This window comes from Macaca mulatta, chromosome 17 (genome assembly GCF_049350105.2).
Source record: "Macaca mulatta isolate MMU2019108-1 chromosome 17, T2T-MMU8v2.0, whole genome shotgun sequence".
NCBI classification, from domain to species: Eukaryota; Metazoa; Chordata; class Mammalia; order Primates; family Cercopithecidae; genus Macaca; species Macaca mulatta.
The window spans coordinates 92,090,286-92,109,742 of NC_133422.1; the positions used below are offsets into that span (position 1 = coordinate 92,090,286).

Here is a 19,457-nt window from a genome sequence, read left to right on the forward strand (position 1 = left end):
AACTGACTTGATGGCATGGGGAGTTAGGTAAAATAACAACTGAGCATTTTCTAAAGAAGTGACATATACCCTGAGATCTGGAAGATGAAAAAAGTGAGGTGAAGATTATTCTAGGCCAAGGGGACAGCTTGTGGGAAGCTCAAAAATAGGACAAATGTGTAATGTGTTCAGTTCAAAGAAAAGAAAATTAATCTGTCTGTATCATGGTGCCAGGGAAGAGAGGTGTAGGAGGGCCTGGGGAGGTAGTCAGAGACTAGACCACAGGGGACCTTTATCCTAAAAGCAATGAGAAACCACTGAATGGTTTCCAGCAGCGGAGTGGCCAGGCCTGCATTTGGAAAGATCTACTCTGCCAGCAGCTGGAGAATGAACTAAGGAGGGACGAGAATGGAAGCAGGAAGACCACGTAGGATGTTATCACATAGGCCAGCCTAGAGATAATGGTGACCAGGACTTCAGATGTGGCAGTTGTGACGGACAAACAGATGACTGCAAGCTGCATGCTAGAAGCAGGATTGCTTTGGCTGATTGGTGAGCTGGACCTGGGAAGTTCACAAGGGGAAGGGGTATCAGGCCTAACTTTCAGTTCAGACTAGAGCTCTACTTAGATGGTGATGCCCATCAGGTATCTCCTGAGGTGTAGAAAGTTTCTCCCATCCAAGTCCTAACCAGGCCCGACCCTGCTTAGCTTCTGAGATCAGATAAGATCAGGCGCTTTCAGGGTGGTGTGGCCATAGACCGAGGTGTAGAAAGTTTCTGTGAAAAGATCAAAGTTCGGTCCTGTTCCATTTGATACACTTATGAGACATCCAAGCAGAGAGGTGAGGGGGGCATTTAGAGGAAAGGACCTGGAACTTTGAGAAGAAATCTGCGTGGGATACACAAATATGGAAGCTCCTGGAATCCAAACCCACGAAGTGAACGATACACCACAGGAAATGCAGCATAGATGAAAAGGATCCATGACTGAGTCCTGAGGAACTCCAGCATAGAGAGAGTGAGTTCAGGGAAGGAAGGTCGTTCAGCAAAGTAGACAAAGGGACTTGCCAGAAAGAAAAGTATGTGTGTGTGTGTGTGTGTGAGATCAAAAATCTAAGGGAAGACAGTGGCTTCCGATGGAGGGAAGGGCAGAGTGCTGAATGCTGCTGAGAATCAGGAACAGTGAGGTGAGGATGGGAGAGTTCCTGCTGGCTGCAGCAATATGGGATTTTCCTGGTGATTGGCATTCACAATTTAAGTGCAGAGGTCAAATGAAAGCCAAATTGAAGAGGAATGAAGACTCAGTAGGGATAGGGAAGTAAACATTTATGTGCAGGTAGATTTCCAGAAGTTTGATTGTGAAGATGAGAGAATAGGGCTGGAGAAAGGTTTAAGTTGGATGTATTGGCCCACATTTGTTGAAGACTATGGCTGTAGCCCAGTTAAATAGCCCCCTTTCCTGACTAGGTCATGTTAGCTTGATCAAAATGTAGTTCAGGCAAAAAGTTGCCCTCCAGCGTGAACAGCTCCACAGAGAATAAAGATCTACACATCTCAAATTCTCCAACTAATATCTCAGAAGTCAGTTCTGAAACTCTAAGAGGACATTCCTATATTCACAAGAAACTACTTCTCAGGCACCTACATGACACCCAGTCTTCAATGATCTAAATCCATGTATTACTTTTTTTTCATGGAACTGAACCAGTAGCAGATAATTCCCCAAAGCTTTCAATACAGTTTTCTTTCAGTTCTCCACAACATGCATGAATATAATATTCATGGTCAGAGTTTCCTGATGCGTGTATGATAATTATGACCACCACAAGTAAGACAGCTATTTCTAAGAAAGGGTTGAAATCGCCCCTCCCACCTCCTACCTCCCCACTCAGACACCAACTTGAGATTTCCTAGTTTTGCCAGAAATCCTCCTCAGGGATCACCCTGTAGTAGTCATGACAAAATTCCTTAGCCCCGGTCCTAACTCAGCTGCAACTCTGCACTATTCTGCCTCTACAGTGTTTAGGCTTTATTGCCAGGCACTACTCCTTTATCACAATGAATCTTACAACAGAGAGAAGACCATGTGCTCATACAGGTCATTCCCTGTAAGAACCTCAGTCTTCCTAGGTGATTAGGCTTTCAAGCAGTAATCTAAAATTCACCCATCCTGCCCTGCAAGTTTCTGATTTGGAGAATATCTTAAATCTTAAATACTGTTCTTATTTTCATACCATTGTTGACACAAAACATTTACAGTCAAACAAACAAGTAAACTTTTAATGCAGGAAGTTCAGTGTATTCTAGTGAATATAAAAGATGACCTGGATTTAGGAAGAGAATTCTATTTCTACCCTTCCCCTTGACCCACACCATGCATGACCTTGGAGGAGTTACTATGCCTCAGATTTTTCATCTGTAAAATACCTGCTTCCTACCTTGGAGGATTAACTTGATAATGTCTGTAAAATACTTTGAGGTTTTAGAGGAAGGACACCACAGCATTATCACATGTCATTCTTATTAGAATCATGTCGATGCATATGAATAGAAAGTGTGGACAGTGGTCTAAGGAGTGAGCTTGGAATAATATTGGCTTAAAATAAGTCTGATATATTTGTGTCTGTACTGACAATGTGAATGGCCCTAAAAGACTGTGTTAACTAACCCTACTTATTTCTGGTTGTGCTTCAATCTCACTTTGAATGTTAACTCTAAACCGCTAACCTGTTTCTTTCCCTTTATTCACTTTTTCCACCCACCATTGCATGACATCAGGGTCAGTTTTGTGCATGACACCCGCTACCAGTATTGGTAGGTTTCAACCTTTTTTATTTGTCTTTTATATGATGTACAATACCTTCACTTGCTTGAAATTTATTTCAGAGATGGTAGAAATGCTACAGGAAATAGTAGATTTGAAGGCTTATTTGGCTTTAGAGTTAACATATAGGTTTTTAAAAATGTACTTGTATATTTAAGAAAATGACGGTTTTAATGTGACCTCTTGTGCTAGAACAATCACTACAAAAACATAAAGCCACAAGTACGAGTCTGCTTTTTAATGATTTGTGTTTTGTTTCTCTTTATAGTTTATATGGTATAGCGTAAGGAACAGAGCTTACTCTATCAGCGAGGCAGGCTAATTTCATCAATGTTTGAAAGTTTCATAGTGGTGTGCCTTTATCTCCTCTTTGCTGTGTGTTAGAGCGATCAGAGTTTCCCAGAAGTATTCATTTTTTACAAATTATAAATGGATGTATTTTGAAACTGAATGTCTGAGCTTCTTAACTTAATTATCTTTTCTAATTTTAAGTGTTGATTTATTTGGCATGATTTTTCTGGACCTCAGCATTCCCTTAGCCATTCAATTTTAATAGCAGATAGTTGTCTTCACACACATGAATGCCTTGGTACAAACGTCTGTCTTTAAGACATGTGGATTAGATCTATTTAGAGTCAAGAAAAAGAAACATTGAAAATTTTGTCTGGCTATTTCAGAGTAACTGTGTTAGAATTTGCATCAAGGCTATGATGTTTGCTCCATCGTTTATTGATTCAAATAAACCACAACCCACAGCAATTCCATTTCATGTAAGCAGTTCCAAATTGAAAAAAAAAATTCAATTTCACCATAATTCCAAAGAACATCCTATCCCAAATTAGGCCTCCATATGGAGACTTGGATGTCTCAGAATTTATGATTAAAAGTGATGATCACATATTCTTGCTTCATCAGACATCACCTTTCACAATTTTAGAAACAACCATTATTACATACACCGTATACTCTGAATTGGGAATGGATCTATTGTTAGAAGTAAAATGTTTATAAATACATCAACCAAAGTAATCTGCTTTGGCCTTTCTGGGAATCACTGATTATGTTTTAAAACTTCCTTTAATTGTACTTGTAATAAGCTATTTTCCCTTTTTTATTTCTCTCCCATGCTTCCTTGCTTTGCATTGTGATTGCATGCCATCTGCTGGTTTAACCCATGATGGCTTGCTGCTCTGATATTCACCATGCCAAAATACCACTTCTATTACCATAATGCTACACCCTCCTGTTCATTGCTCCCATGGTTCCCCTCCTGAAAGTACCCATGATGCACAGCGCTACGTCCGCCACTGTCTCTGCAGCAACAACTCCTGCAACAAGTGTCCCCTTCGCAGCAACAGCCACAGCCAATCAGGTTTGCTCCTTTTAAAGCTTTCTTTCACAAATCCCAAACTCTAAATGAGTGCTGATATTTAAAAAAAAAATTCTCGGTGAGAATTTTTTTTTCATGTTTATCCATCAAATTTTATTTTTTTAATTAGTTTATAGCAAGCATTTACAGACAGGTTGCACTTATTTAGAGTTAACATTTACTGCAAATAATGATGTAGCTATGTTTTGTGTTGCACTGTTTGTTTTCGTACCTAATATTGTGTAATTAACCTGACAGGCTTAAATTCCTTTTAGTACAGCATTACCTATCCAGTGGTTTGTGAATGGCCACATAAAAATCGTAGACGCGCACCCATGGGTGCTTCAAAACTGGCTCTATTTTAATTCGGTTCATTCAGACCCCATCATCTATGTGGAGGAAGAAATTCTCCTCTTAGAAAGTCTTCCCTTTGGCCTAAGTGTCATATTTGAGGTCTGAATAATTCTTATGATCATTTGACCTCGGTCTTAGGTTCTGCCAAACTCACTTGGCTCCCACTTCACAATCTGCTCCAATACTGGCCTAAGAGCCAAACCATCCAGAATGAAGAGTCATGGGTGCCGCTGAACTCACAAAGGCTGGATATAACTGATGAGGAGCGTTTAACTCTGTTGGTTTAATGCATGTGCCAGTGAGACCATGGATGTACTATTTCGTAGTGACAGCCAGCTGCTATTTCCTACTCTGTGGTCACAAGCTGACTGTATTCCTGACCCTAGCCTCCCAACTTGCAAACATGTGCTTCTAGCCACAAGAAGACAGCGTGAGGGTGAATGAGCAGAAACTCTCACCTCGCCTGGGAAAATACTTCATTGCGCATGCCCTCCCTTCACAGTAGAACAATTTTGGTTTGGTTTTTAGTTTTGTTTCATGGGTTTTTAAAAATAAAATCAGCTCTGCTAATAAAAGATGACAAGGGATAAAAGAAACTAGGGGAAATCGTGTTGGGGGATCATGGCAGTCCCAACCCGCATTCTGCAGGCTGGGAGGGCTGAGTCATGCTGCTTTCCACGTTCAAGTGAATCCACGATTCCAGCTCTGCAGGTTTCATCTCTACAAAGAGAGGCGTGAGTGGACAGGAATGCAGAAATAAAAGTTAAACCCCGTGACAGTGCTGACTATGCCCTCAGCATTGTGACAGAGCAGGAGAGAGCAGAGAGTGGGGGAGGGAGGAGAGGCTGAACAGCAGTGCAGAGGCAGGTGTCAATCAACTGTGGACGATTCTTCAGTAATTCACTCCCACCTTTAAAATGCCAACCCGTCCTCCGAGGAAAGCCAACCCAGCTTCGAAATAAACAGAACAAAGAGCAGGCAAGGATGAGTTCCTTAGCTGGGAAGACGGTGATGATGATGATGATTTAATGTGGGATGGGAGAAGGGAGAGAGACTGCATCTTTCCATTATTAGGACCAAAGCTCTTCTCAATCATTCACTCTCAATAGGGAAGCTGGATACCTGTTTCTTTCAAGTCTTAAGTCCTGCCTCCTTGAAATCTGTTTAGTGATTTTTGACCCAATCTTTGTTACAAAGTGCTTTTATAAGAAAACAAGTTTGGACTGAGTGCAGCGCCTCATGCTTGTAATCCCAGCACTCTGGGAGGCCGAGGGAGGAGCATCACTTGAGCCCAGGAGTTGGAGACCAGCCTGAGCAACATGGTAAAATCTGGTCCGTACAAAAATACGAAAAAAAAAACCAGCCAGCATGATGCCATACACCTGTAGTCTCAGCTACTTGGGAGGCTGAGGTGGGAGGATCGCCTGAGCCCAGGGAGGTTGAGGCTGCAGTGAGCCATGATAGTGCCACGGCACTCTAGCCTGGGTGACAGAGTGAGACCCTGTCTCAAAATAAAATACAAGTTTGAAGTATAATATAGTAGTATTTGTTACAGTGAAATTCTATATGGTAAGTTTAGCCTTTTGGGCACTTAGAGATCTTTTTTAAGAAAGGAAAAGAAGCCAAGATAAAGAAATACTTTAGAGTTGTAGGATAAATTATTTTATCATGATAAATATTTGACCATGTGTCATATATATCATTCAAGCCTAGTGATTCTTTGGCTCCATTTGGTAGAAAAAAACTTTGAGAGATTCCATACGTATATTCAAGTTTCTCTCTCTCTCTCTCTCTCTCTCTCTGTGTGTGTGTGTGTGTGTGTGTGTGTGTGTGTATATAGGGAGGCAGAGGTTGGAAGCATGGAATATTCAGAAGCTAAAATACATCACTTTCAGGCAGGGTGTGAATGGAAAAGGAAATACATTGAAGTTTCAACTTCTTTAATTGCAAGCGTAGCTGAAGTTTCATTTCAATTTAATCCAAAGAAATATAATTAAAGGAGTACCTGACAGTAGCTTCAAGAATCCTATATTCTGTGTTTTGCAGTTTATCAGATGTAGTAGTTGCTGCTAGATTGCACTTAAATGATGAAGAGAAATCCTTTAGCAGCTCTTGATGCAAGTCTGCTTGCACATGAAAAACACGAAAAAATAAATTATAGTGAACACAAATTTCCAGATATGATATTCTTTATGTATTTTCAATAGGTTTCAAAGAGCAAAGCATCGACAAAAGACCTTGGCAATTCTTTTAACATCCAATCATAGGAAACCCAGAGCTTGTTAATGACTAAAATAACAAGTTATCATCTTGTTAAGATTTCACTCTTTAAACTCAAATAGAATCATACCCATGTGGATTATGTAAGTCATTTAAACATAATGAATCTCAGTTTCCTCATTTGTGAAAGGAGGAGTAGAACTAGATGCCCCTGGAGTCCCTCTCAGCTTTGAGATTCAGTAAACCAAAGGTTCAATGACTATTGTTTTAGGCCCAAAGCATGAGATTACAAAGATAAACACAAATAGAATGCAAAGTGGAACTAATGATTCCAGAGTTCAGTGACTGATAAGCACCCTGCCTTCTTTTCTGTCTTTAACACAAAATGTAGTTGGATTTTGACAGATTTTTTGTTAATTTGATCAATTCAGACTGTCAGTTCAAATATTTAAAAATCTCATAAGCATTTGTAATTAGATACAAATCATTTATTGAAGAAAGAGGATAGATTTAAACATCCCATGACAGCTTCTTAGGTCCAGTGCAATTTACACGTTACCCCATGGTGAGCCAAGCTGAACAAGCCGCTCTATCCTCAGGCTGAATCAAGATGCCACCAATAAAAGTTTTCACTGAACTTGGACTGGTGGTTTGAGATTAAATCAGGACAGAATCCAAATATATTTGGGAAATATAAAATGTTTTTTGATTGTTTAGCTTTAGGAACAGATAAGGAAACAAAAATATAATAAACAAATTTACTAAGCACTCTTTTCTGTTTCAATTAAGGTATTTGGGCCTTAACAGGCAAATTATACCTAATAGTAATAATATGATTATTATAAACCTCTTATTATGTGCCAGGTATGATTCTAAATGGTCTCTCTCATGTAATATATTACATATCATATTATACATTCTATTATATACTGTGTAAGAGAGGATACTTATGTATAGATGTAGACACTCAATTCTTCACAATAGTTTTATGAGATGGGTGCAATGATCATCACCCGCATTTGATAGGTGGTAAAACTGAAACAAAAGTTAGCTACCTCAGCCAAAGTCAGACAGCTTCTACATGGTCTTGCTGGAGTTTAAACCTGACTCCAGAAAACTTGATTTAACCATGATGGTATACTGCCTTAGCAGCTCAAGCTAAGATGAATCCTACACTGGAGAGATGAGCTGGATTTGAATAGAGCCTTGAGCTAGCTATGTAAAGTAGCCAGGTCATCTTTAGAAACCATATAATAGGCCGGGCGCAGTGGCTCATGCCTGTAATCCCAGCACTTTGGGAGGCCGAGGTGGGCATATCACTTGAGGTTGGGCGTTCGAGACCAGCCTGACCAACGTGGAGAAACCCTGTCTCTACTAAAAATACAAAATTAGCCAGGCATGGTGGCGCATGCCTGTAATCCCAGCTACTCGGGAGGGTGAGGCAGGAGAATCGCTTGAATCCAGGAGGCAGAGTTTGCTATGAACTGAGATCACGCAATTGCACTCCAGCCTGGCCAAGAAGAGCGAAACTCTGTCTCAAAAAAAAAAAGAAAAAAAAAAAAGAAAGAAACCATATAATGGACCATATAATGGACCTTATTATTTCAGTGTGATAAAATAACCAGTGAAAATTATCAATAATTTTTATAGAAGTAAGATAGCCTAAGAAAAAATTAGTCCTTTGTCTTAGGGAAACAGGTTCATGGGTTTCTTTTGTCATAGACTTTGTTCCTAACCTCTACTAATCATCTCACAAATAGCTTGTTAACAAAAAAAAATTGGTTGGCGGGGGGAAATGATAGGTAGCATGTAAATTAGTCAATTTGAGTCCACTGACCAAGGACCAGAATGTGTAAATCTGTCAAAGATGCCTATATTGAAACAAATTTAATCTTAGAATGTACATTAAGAGAGGTAAAGCTTAGTAATGGATTACCTGTTTTTTCATAAGAAAAGAATTTTTAATAAAATGAGAGTGCAGAGTAAAATTCCTGAGCTCGAATTATTACAATATTCTAAGTTGTAATTTGTTTAGCATTTTTTATTTCAAAGTTATATTCTATTTCAAAGGGAGATAAAACACATTTTAAGTTTCTTCATTTATATACAGAGATCATTTAATTTACTTAATAACATTCTTTTTTTTTTTTTTTTTTTTTTTTTTTGAGACGGAGTCTTGCTCTGTCACCCAGGCTGGAGTGCAGTGGCGCTATCTCGGCTCACTGCAAGCTCCGCCTCCCGGGTTTACGCCATTCTCCTGCCTCAGCCTCCCGAGTAGCTGGGACTACAGGCGCCCGCCACCTCGCCCGGCTAATTTTTTTGTATTTTTAGTAGAGACGGGGTTTCATTGTGTTAGCCAGGATGGTCTCGATCTCCTGACCTCGTGATCCGCCCGTCTCGGCCTCCCAAAGTGCTGGGATTACAGGCTTGAGCCACCGCGCCCGGCCCTTAATAACATTCTTTTTCTTTTTTTTTTTTTTTTTTTTTGAGACGGAGTCTCACGCTGTTGCCCAGGCTGGAGTAAAGGCACAATTAAAATACAATTTATCCTCTGAATCTTTCCCTGAACATCTCTCTCCTCCTCCCCCAGCAAGAAGTACTTTCCCTGTCCTCTGAATTCTACAAGGACTTTGCACATTCCTTAAGGCACTATCATTAAATAGAAAGACAAATGCACTTCTACAAAGAAAGCTGGGGCAGCATCGAGTTTAGCTGGAGAATAACTCCCATTCAGATAGATCAGAGCATCTGTTTGTGGGAGCGGCTACAGCGTAGGTTTGATTCTGATTGTGTGGGACCTTGATACCGAGTTAAAGGGTTCGGCCCTGAGTTGGCCACTGCAGGATTTTCAAGCAGGATAGTGATGGAAACGGTACTCTAGGAAGAGTGAGCAGATGGATTAGAGGCGGGAGAGTCTGTGGAGGCCATTAAGAGGTTTTAACAAGAGCCTAAACTGGGACGATGGCAGCTGGCAAGTGGCCTACTTTGTCTTGCCTTTGCCCATTACAAAGGGAGTGTTACTTTTGGCAAAAGAGAAACATGAAATGATTTCATACTATGGCAAAACCTGTCTAAATAAATGTCACGTGGTAGAAAGAGAGATTGAGGCTGCTGTGAAACTCAGTCCCTGCCAGCACAGCAGTCGAGTGGCCTCGCTGTTCGGACACCGGCAATGTGTTCACCTTTCACATGGGCCTTCCCATTTCCTACCTAAATGAGACTCAGAGCCACAAAAGCTCGCCCCCTACCTCCAACCACAGGCTTCTGCTTGAAGGAAAGAGTCCCCTCAGGTGTAGAGTGAATGTATATTGTCCATGTCTCCAAAGCAGAGCTCTATGGACAGTGAACAGATTATCCATCTAATTCATTCTGGCCCATGAGTCCATGCTAGGGAAAGAGAGTCCTATGTATTAATATTGGGAATCTTTTTACAGAGCATCACAAGAAGTGCTTTAGAAGCTAATGAAATCAGATTATACTCTGGGCAATATGTTAACCAACACTTAATCACATCTCCAAAAATGATGATTCATGTTTAATATTATGACCTCAAGGTCTTATCACATCTTCTGAACCCTCCTCCAAAGATTAAGTACATTCACCAGAGAGTTGGCCTTAGGAAGAACTTACTGGAAATTAGTTGATAATATGTCATATACATATAGCCCTCTATTTATATTTGATAAATTAGAAAATCTCATTTTCTAGACTTACCTGGCATAGTTTTATTATATATGATAATCAATTTCAATATCTTATCAGAAAGATAAAATAATTACATGTAACCAGACATATATTATGTTTTATCTGGCCTGCTATAAAGTATTGAAGAGGGAAGAGAAAAGCTTGTTTCTGACCTATAAACATGAACATAACTTTAAAGTTATTTGTATATGGATTCTTGGATATGTAAGTCCACCTGTACTAACCAAGAAGTCTAGAAAGGTAAGATTGTGTTTTATTTCATCTCTCATCTCAGAGTTTTATAAAACATCTATTATTCAATGCCATCTGTCTGGACTATATTCAGACAAATGTAGGAGGCATTAAACATTCCCCACTATTCACCACTTGACCCATTTTGGGGCCTGCATTTTGTTTCACAAGAAAAATCTTGGTTCAGCAAGGCCCCAGTGTGGGAGGAGTAGGCTCCTGTCCTCTCTCTCTCCTGAAATACACAGTAAAGTGGCCGGCCTGTATGTATGGCTGGTCAAACTGTGAAACACTCCTTTCTTGGAGTTTGCTTGTTCCTGGGAACAGATTACAGAAAGCAGCTGGGCCCCACGTATGTTGTTCTCCAAAAAAGCAGAGACAGCAACTGTCAGAATCCAGCCCTTGTAAACAGTAATCTGGGCCGAGACTTCTCTCTCTACCTTATACTGCCTAAGTCCTTTAGCCACCTCTAACTGTTTGCTTATATTCTAACTGTAGAGCGGGGGATTCAGGTTGGAGAATGGATATGGTTACTTCAGATGAGGCAGAATTGCCATATCAAATATTTTGTAGAGAAGGCAGGAGAGAGAAAGAGAGTAGAGAGAGATAGAAGGATTGAGATTGAAGGATTGAGATTGAAACCTCCTCAATTTCTTTGCGTAAAAAAATAAAACTATAAAAATTGCAGCATTTGCATTCAGTGAACGCTATTTGTTAAAGCTCCTTGGCAGTTTGAGGCTGAATTCCACTGTGCGCATGGCTAAAGATAGCAGAATCCAGACTTGCTTAGTATGCTAAAAAAAAAAAAAAATTAAGGCTGGGAAGAGGTTGGGGGGTACTCTGTCTATCTTAGGTGGTCTTGGATCTATGAGAACAACATAGATGTACATTAATTTTTCTCTTCAAGAAATTAGAAAATAAGTAGACAATAGACTTTTTATGTTCCTGCCTCGGCAGCAGCTGCTTTGCAGGCCTACCCTGAAGTTTAATTAATAAATGCATTTGCAGATTCTCTAAGAAAAGGCTCAGTTATGTAAGTGTTGTAATCTAGTACATTTTCATTTTTCATGAATAATTTACACCTCTTGGTGAGAAACTTGGGTAGAATTCTTTTGTATATAGCACATAGAGACACCGTATCAGCTCCAATTCTGTGCAGCTGAAGAGAAAATGTCAAGAGTCCTTATGCAGCACATTCCTGCCTGTGGACAGTCCTTCGCATGACACCTCAAATCCATCCTCCTTTGCTTTTTTTTTTTTTTTTTTTTTTTTTTGAGATGGAGCCTTGCCCTGTCACCTATGTTGAAGTGCAATGGTTCAATCTTGGCTCACTGCAACCTCCGCCTCCTGGGTTCAAATGATTCTCATGCCTCAGCCTCCCAAGTAGCTGGGATTATAGGCGCCTGCCACCACACACAGCTAATTTTTGTATTTTTAGTAGAGATGGGGTTTATTATGTTGGCCAGGCTGGTCTCGAACTCCTGACCTCATGATCCACCTGCCTCCCAAAGTACTGGGATTATAGACGTGAGCCGCCGTGCCCGACCTCCTTTGCATTTTGATGGAACTGGAGGGGGGTCTTTTTTAGTCATATTCCCAGTCTTATTTTGGCTTTTGTTGATGGTAGTAAAATCATGCTCCATTTTTCCAATTTTAGGTTTTCTCATTGGAGCAACATGAATATATAGTTCATCCTATATCGGTGTTTATTTCCAGCTCTAGATTTGTAAGGAAAGAGAGACTAGCTGCAATGAAGGAATTCGGGTCCATTTTCAAGGGATGAACGACGGGCAGGGTTTTCTTCTTTATAAGAGTTGCTGTGAACGGAATGGAATTCCTCCTCATGGGCCGTTATCCACCCAAGCTGTGCCCCTGCTGCCTACCTTCTCACACGTCTGCCCGCACATTTGGGGAAGGTGACAGCTTCTCTGTGCAGGTGGATGTGGAGGATAGACAAACCCGAGACTGAGGCTCCAAACACATAAGATGCTACCACATGTCAAAGATACACTGGCATTTGCTCTGGCCTCTCAGCCCCTTCTGACATTCCTCTGGGGTGACACTGCTGGAGGCAGTAACTCCCAAGGTCAGACTGGGCTGGGTCTGCTGACCACTCCAGAGGCCACCAGGTTGGGGAAATGCTAACCATACTTAGGAACTCACTGCCTAGTCAAACAGATCTGAAACAAGCAGAGAATGTCATAAAACACAAAGTCCAGCAGGCAAATGTTGCTGACTGGAAAGTAAGTGCCATGGCACGGCCTCATCCCTGAAGTGTCAGAGGTCTGAGGGGTGTGTAGGAATGAGACAGAGAAGGGACAGGTGAGGTTATTCCTGACACCATGACCAGCTGGAAATTGAAGAAGTAGAGATGAGGTAGGGTAAAGAGAAAAGGGAACCCATGCTTACCCATGCACCGGCCATCTGCTTTCCACATACTATCACATTAAACCCACCAGGACTCTATTTCCCTCTTTTACATGCGAAGACATCACATGTTTGATCACAGCTCCAGTAGGTAGCAGAGCCTGCCTTTGGCCTCACAGCTGCCTGACCTTGAGGTCAATGTTTTTCCCCTTGTTTAACATTCTTCCTCGATAGCATATGTGGTTTAGAAAGGAACTTCAGAATCCATCTCAGACTTTATCTCATGATAGAAGCAGATAGAACAGCTATGATTGCATCAGATCTAAAGAAGAGGGGACATTGTGGCTCATGTGAGCCAGTGAATGGGGTGAGTGGGAGACACCAGGGAGCGTGAGGAGGAGGATGTGGTGGGGCAGTCCTAGAAAGTGCAGCTGAGTGGATCAGAAGGAGGTCAGGTTATGGAGGGCCTTAAAGCTCAAGATGAGAACAGGACAGGACAGGTTCCATGAGAGGCTTGGAAACTCAAATCAACTCCAAGTGAGTGGGTAGAGGTGTGCAGGGACAGCCAGCCCGAGTCAAGCTAACTGGTGAGAAAGCTGCTTTATCGACAAAGTGATGAAATTGGGATAGAGAGAAAAGAGAACATTTGAGGGGAAAAGGGTGAATCATTCAGAAATAGGGAAATTCAGAGAGGCTCCGTGATCCCTGGCTTGCCTTTGCTCACCCAGAGGCTGTTCTCTGACTTCTGTGGTGTCTGTGGATTTCAGTGCCTTTCTCCTCTCTGTCACATAACGCTCCTATGAGACCTCTCTCCCATTGACCATAAAAAGGATGGTTCTCATTTACGCCCCTTCATTTTGATTTGTACTATAAAGGACACATTTGTTGACTGGTATTTTCTGACACCAGTTTATGACAAACTATAGCTAATCTAGCAGTTAGAATTCATCATGCTTTAGCATTAAATACAAAATATTAGAGCTTTTGGTCTCTTTGTTTTACTTTCGATGATCAAATTATATTATTCCTATCATTGCTCCCCTTGCTCTGGAGTATTCAAAGATCTCAGAGCATATGTCAATAAATTTCCTATAATCTTTACTGCTTGCTGCAATGCATTTCTGGAAGCAGCATCTTTAAGGTGATCGTTGCAGAATGTTGCCCATTTTCCCCTAATCACAGGTGCATCAGGCATTATAGGTCTGGCTTGAGACCAGCATCAATTACATCACAGATATGAAAGGCAGTAAGTCATAAGAGCAGATTTTCCACCATCATACCATACCTCTACAAAACATAAAAAAGAAAAAAGATGATGCGAATTACATTATAAATTGGAATAGGAGCCCAGATGGGCTTACAGCTGCCTGACCTTGAGGTCAATGCTTTCCCCCTTGTTTAACATTCTTCTTGGTAGCTTACCCAATTCACACACATAGCAAGAGAGCCAGGCCCAGGACCTGATCACCGAGTCCTGCCTAGAACAATGTTGTCTCCCTTTCACCACACTGCCTTCCTGAGAAAGTGCTTTAAAGGATCATGTAAGGCACCTTGAACTGCTCCAGAGCATACAGGCAGCGAAAACATAACTCAGCTACCCTCACAAAGAACCTACCACGTGCCAGACACTGGGCTAAGCCTTTTGTATGAATTATGTCATTGAAACCCAACATGTCCTATGAAGGACTATTATGATCCCCTCTCTAGTGATGAGGAAACTCCAGTTTAGAGAAGCTAAAGAACTTGCTCAAGATCATACTATAACAATAAGTGGTAAAGCCAGACTTAGAGCTTTCCCGAAGCTCCTAATACTTCATATTTCCAATGAGGAAAAGGACCTAGAGTGGTTAACTGACCTTAGTCATAGTTACAATAAGGGATTAGGATTAAACTCAGTCTCCTAACAGCATGCTCAGTCCTCTTTCCCCTCCATCAAACTTCTATTCAGCTTGAATAAGCAGGCTGTACATTTATTCTAACTTTGTTAAATAAAATAACTTTGCTTCCTCCCTACAATTTAGAACGGTTTTTGAGGAATCAAAAAGATACTTGACGTTAAACCTAATTCCCTCCTTTAGTCCAAGTATGTTTTCCTAGTAATAATTTCATAACTGTTCCATTAACCATTCTTTCAATATTTGTCATGGTTATACTAAAATATGCAAAAGGTCCAGAGAACCACTTTAGTTCAGAGGATCTAGGACAGAAGGAATTGCTTAAACCGATTCCTATTGTTCATATCCTTTTCTTTGCTTTTCTCAAACCTTGTAACATTAAGAATGGCTTTGCACAGGGGAAAAAGTTAAAATGGGGAAAGCTAAGAAGTGTGTAAAGAATGAGAAGAAAAATTCCATTGTGTTCCTTTGCCTTGGACAAAGGTATTTAAGAGTTGTTGGGTTGGAGTTTTTGATCAGTTGGTTGATTGGTTTAACATAAACTAGAAAGTCCCCTCCATCTTTCCACTGCTTATGTGGAACCTATGTGGGGAGAGGTGAAGGCTTGGAGCTTGAAAGACAGATGTTTATCAGACAAGACTGGATGCACAGAGGTGTCCGTAGAGAGACATTTACTCTAAGCACACTGATCTAAGAATTATTAATAAACACTATGCCTTATCAACATATTCATATTTTGTGGCTTATACCAGGAAATGGAAATAATTGAAATATTACTGTATAATATTACTTAATTGAAACATTACTTGAAAATAATTGAAATGTTACTATATTAATAACAGTGGCATTTATTATATGCTTACTACCACCAAGCACTTGTTAAATACATTATCTGATCCTCACACCAACCCTGTAAGTTAGAAAAAATTTTTAATTCCCACTCTAGAAATTAGTAATACTAAGAATAAAAGATGTTTAGTGACTTATCTATGGTAACATATCTGTTAAGCCTAGAAGCTGGGTTTGAACCAAGTTTAACTTTAAAGAATGGGAAATCCTGCCCTTCATGGGACATCAACTTCCTACTGCAGTGAACACTGATTATCATGAGCTGGTGGTTGTTGATGCTTTTGTAATAAAATATTTCAGTTTGAAAAATGATTAACATGAATTGACAGTCAATGCTTTAAGGAAAAATCAGAGAAATTCAGTTTATACTTTGTCATCAGTGACAGTTCAGGAGATACATATACAAAAATGGAATGAAGTGCTCATTTTTAAGAATCTTAATCTCATCAAAACCAAGTTTATTTCCAACATATGGGGTGCCATACAGATCATATAATATTTAAGTTACCCATGGTATTATTTGAATGTCTATTTAAATAGAAACTGAAAAGAAATTATTTAGGATTATGAATCCTAAAATAATAGGCTAAGGAAACAGAACCAACATTTAGCAAAACCCACTATTACATGTCAGATGTGTATATATGTTATTTCTTTTACTACTCAGCATAACTCTGTGACGTTTCTTATCCATTGTGAGTATCATATCCATATGTGAGCACATCTTGGAGAATAATTTGCTTAAGATTCAAGCAGGTAGGAAATGACGGATACATGTAGACCTCAGGCTTGCCTGCCTGCAAATCCTGTTCTCTTGTGAACCTACCATGTTTGAATTAGATTGGAGTCTATGGTCAGTGTAGGCTTGGGATGAACCTCTTCATACAACTCCCCTTAAAAACTCTGAACTACTGAGTTTATTGCTTTGAAAAGTTTTGACTAGTTGAGCCGAAAGTTTAGTAGAAGCAAAAACTTTTTAAAGTCCAAGCTCAGTATCAGAAATGGTGTGAAAATATTGCTGCTTGGCGAGAATAGCAAGAGAATCCAAATTTGAGGGGTGAAAAGGCACCATTCACTCTTCCCAGGGTGGGAAAACTGGCACACAACTTCTGTCTGAAAAGAGTCTATCAAAAGGACTCCTCTCAATTGAAACTCACTTTTTAATTTTTAACAATAATAATTTTAAAACAAAGATACTATTTTTCTTCACCATCCCCACAGAACCTGACTTTCAAATTGATCTCAGGTAAAGGGAACAACACTAGTTGAGGATGAATATTTTAGGCAGCCTGCAGGAGCGACTGCAAAGGGAACCAAGTATAAGTTTAATTTAGTTGTAGTGAAACCACAGAGGTAAATGAGAACCCAAATGGGGATCTTAATGGTGATTCAGGTATACAAGCAGGAAGAGCCAGGGGTCTCACTGTGAAGCCCCAAATGGGAAGGAAAACAGAAAGGGTGGGAGGGCAGGAAAGAAGGAATGGAAGGAGGAAGGGATTCAGGATTGGCAGGAAAGGAGGATGTGGAGTTATTCTCTAACGGGGGCAGGTTCCGTTTGGAATGAGGAGACGTTCTGGAGATGGAGGGTGGTGATGGTGGCACAACCAGGTGAATGGAGTTAATGCCACTGAACTGTATGCTTGAAAATGGTGAAAATTGTGAGTTTTATGCTATGTCTATTTTACCACAATTTTAAAAAATAGACAAAATATCTGAGTGGTCATTTCTACAAAGAAAGGATTAAGGATTGACAAGGATAATGTCTGATTGGACCTAGGTTTTCATTTAATAAAATCTTATAGTATAAAATGGTTCTTTTTGCATTAAAAATTCTTTACGGTTGCCACGTTTCCCTTTAAGAATTCTGTTTTCATAAGGCAAGGAATGGAGTGCAAAGGTGTCTTCTTTCTAAATGAAACCATGTCTGTGGCAACATAGCTTTATATCTTCTCTCAACAAATGTATGCTAAGAACCCACCTTGAACTGGACATGATGGCTCATGCCTGTAATTCCAGCACTTTGGGAGGCTGAGGTGGGTGGATCATGTGAGATCAGGAATTCGAGACCAGCCTGGCCAACATGGTGAAACCCCATCTCTACTAAAAATATAAAAATTATCCAGGTGTGGTGGTGGGCACCTGTAATCCCAGCTACTTGAGAGGCTGAGGGAGGAGAATTGCTTGGACCTGGGAGGCGGAGGTTGCAGTGAGCCGAGATTGCGCCATTCCACTCCAGCCTGGGCAAAAGAGCAAGACTCTGGCAAAAAAAAAAAAAAAAAACAAAAAACAAACAAAACACCCACCTTGAGCCATGTACAGTTCAGAATTGTGGGAATACAGCAATGAAAACAGCAGTTCCTGCTTTCGTGGGTCTTACATGGTGAGGGGGACAGGCGATACACAAATGTATAAGTAATTACAGTCAGAGTTCTTATCATATGAGAAGGGTCATATCAGAAAGTAAATGGTGATGCTGAAAGAATGGGCCTCACCACCGAGCTTTAATGGGGGATGGTTAGTAATAAAGAAATAGAAGAGGCCGGGCGCGGTGGCTCAAGCCTGTAATCCCAGCACTTTGTGAGGCCGAGGCGGGCGGATCACAAGGTCAGGAGATCGAGACCACAGTGAAACCCCGTCTCTACTAAAAATACAAAAAAAAAAAAAAAATTAGCCGGGCGCGGTGGCGGGCGCCTGTAGTCCCAGCTACTCAGGAGGCTGAGGCAGGAGAATGGCGGGAACCCGGGAGGCGGAGCTTGCAGTGAGCCGAGATCGCGCCACTGCACTCCAGCCTGGGCAACAGCGTGAGACTCCGTCTCAAAAAAAAAAAAAAAAAAAAAAAAAGAAATAGAAGAGAATATGGGAGCTCTCCTCCTTCTTTAAACATTTTCCTCCTTTGGTTTCCATTTTGCCATCGATTGGCTATTTTGGCACTTCCTGAGGGCTTATTGGGGATGACAGATGGTGAACTGGCTAAACTACTCACTGCACTGCAGAGGTGCCAGTGTGATACAAGCCAAGTGAGAAACTAAGGCTCGAAAGGGCACAAATCTGACTGGTGGCACAGACAAGCCTCCTGAAATCCCCCTCCAGTACTCTTTTTGATTTTTCCTTTGCACCTAGATTTTACACACAGTTGAGTGGTTTTTGTTAACCTCTCTCTCTCTCTCTCTTCCTCATCATCCCTCTCTTTCTCTGTCCCTCTCTCTGATACACACACACAGGCAAAGAACTAAAAAGAAAAAAAAACTTAGTTTTTTGCTGGAAAGTTTGTTATATGGCAGCATCATCCCACCAGTTTGAGAATGTGTCAGATGATGACAATACATAAAGACACACGTCCATGTCCCGTACATTATATTAATCTTACTGTTCCCTTTACTGCATTTTAGCATTTGGTTGCTTTTCTCCCTTTGATGCCTTAAAAGCCAATTATTAGCAGGCTAAATTACACATTCTACTCCACTGTTAAAATGGGTACTGTGGCCAAAATGTGCCCAGGATTCTAAGTCCAACATAATGGTAATGGATACAAAAGCAGGGCATTGAGCAGGATTGGGCATTTTATGCTAAATTCAACAAGATCTTGTTTCTGTGATTTTTCTTGACCTGAATCTTCAATTTATTACTGGGAGCAAAACCTCATTTTGAAAAAAACCCGTATCATATA

At 40.6% G+C, this 19,457-nt stretch overlaps 1 protein-coding gene and 1 long non-coding RNA gene across 10 annotated transcripts in view; one reads left to right on the top strand and one right to left on the bottom strand.

Annotated features, from left to right (window-relative positions):
• Positions 1 to 19,457, top strand: part of MBNL2 (muscleblind like splicing regulator 2) — a 170,994-nt gene that overhangs the window by 138,968 nt on the left and 12,569 nt on the right. For 2 of the 9 annotated variants that reach the window (XM_028837222.2, XM_028837226.2), the window contains 2 exons: positions 2,758 to 2,793; positions 4,081 to 4,175. The exons of 3 other annotated variants lie outside the window; for them this stretch is intronic. In XM_028837222.2, the coding sequence (XP_028693055.1) occupies positions 2,758 to 2,793; positions 4,081 to 4,175 (131 nt within the window). The remainder of the gene's footprint in view (positions 1 to 2,757; positions 2,794 to 4,080; positions 4,176 to 19,457) is intronic. 4 more of the 9 variants (XM_028837220.2, XM_028837225.2, XM_028837224.2 and 1 more) reach the window with 2 other exon arrangements.
• Positions 4,259 to 19,457, bottom strand: part of LOC114673441 (uncharacterized) — a 65,635-nt gene continuing 50,436 nt past the window's right edge. The window contains exons 3-4 of the long non-coding RNA XR_013407692.1: positions 6,532 to 6,649; positions 4,259 to 5,246 (exon numbers count right to left, since the gene is read on the bottom strand). This is a non-coding gene — a long non-coding RNA (uncharacterized LOC114673441). The remainder of the gene's footprint in view (positions 5,247 to 6,531; positions 6,650 to 19,457) is intronic.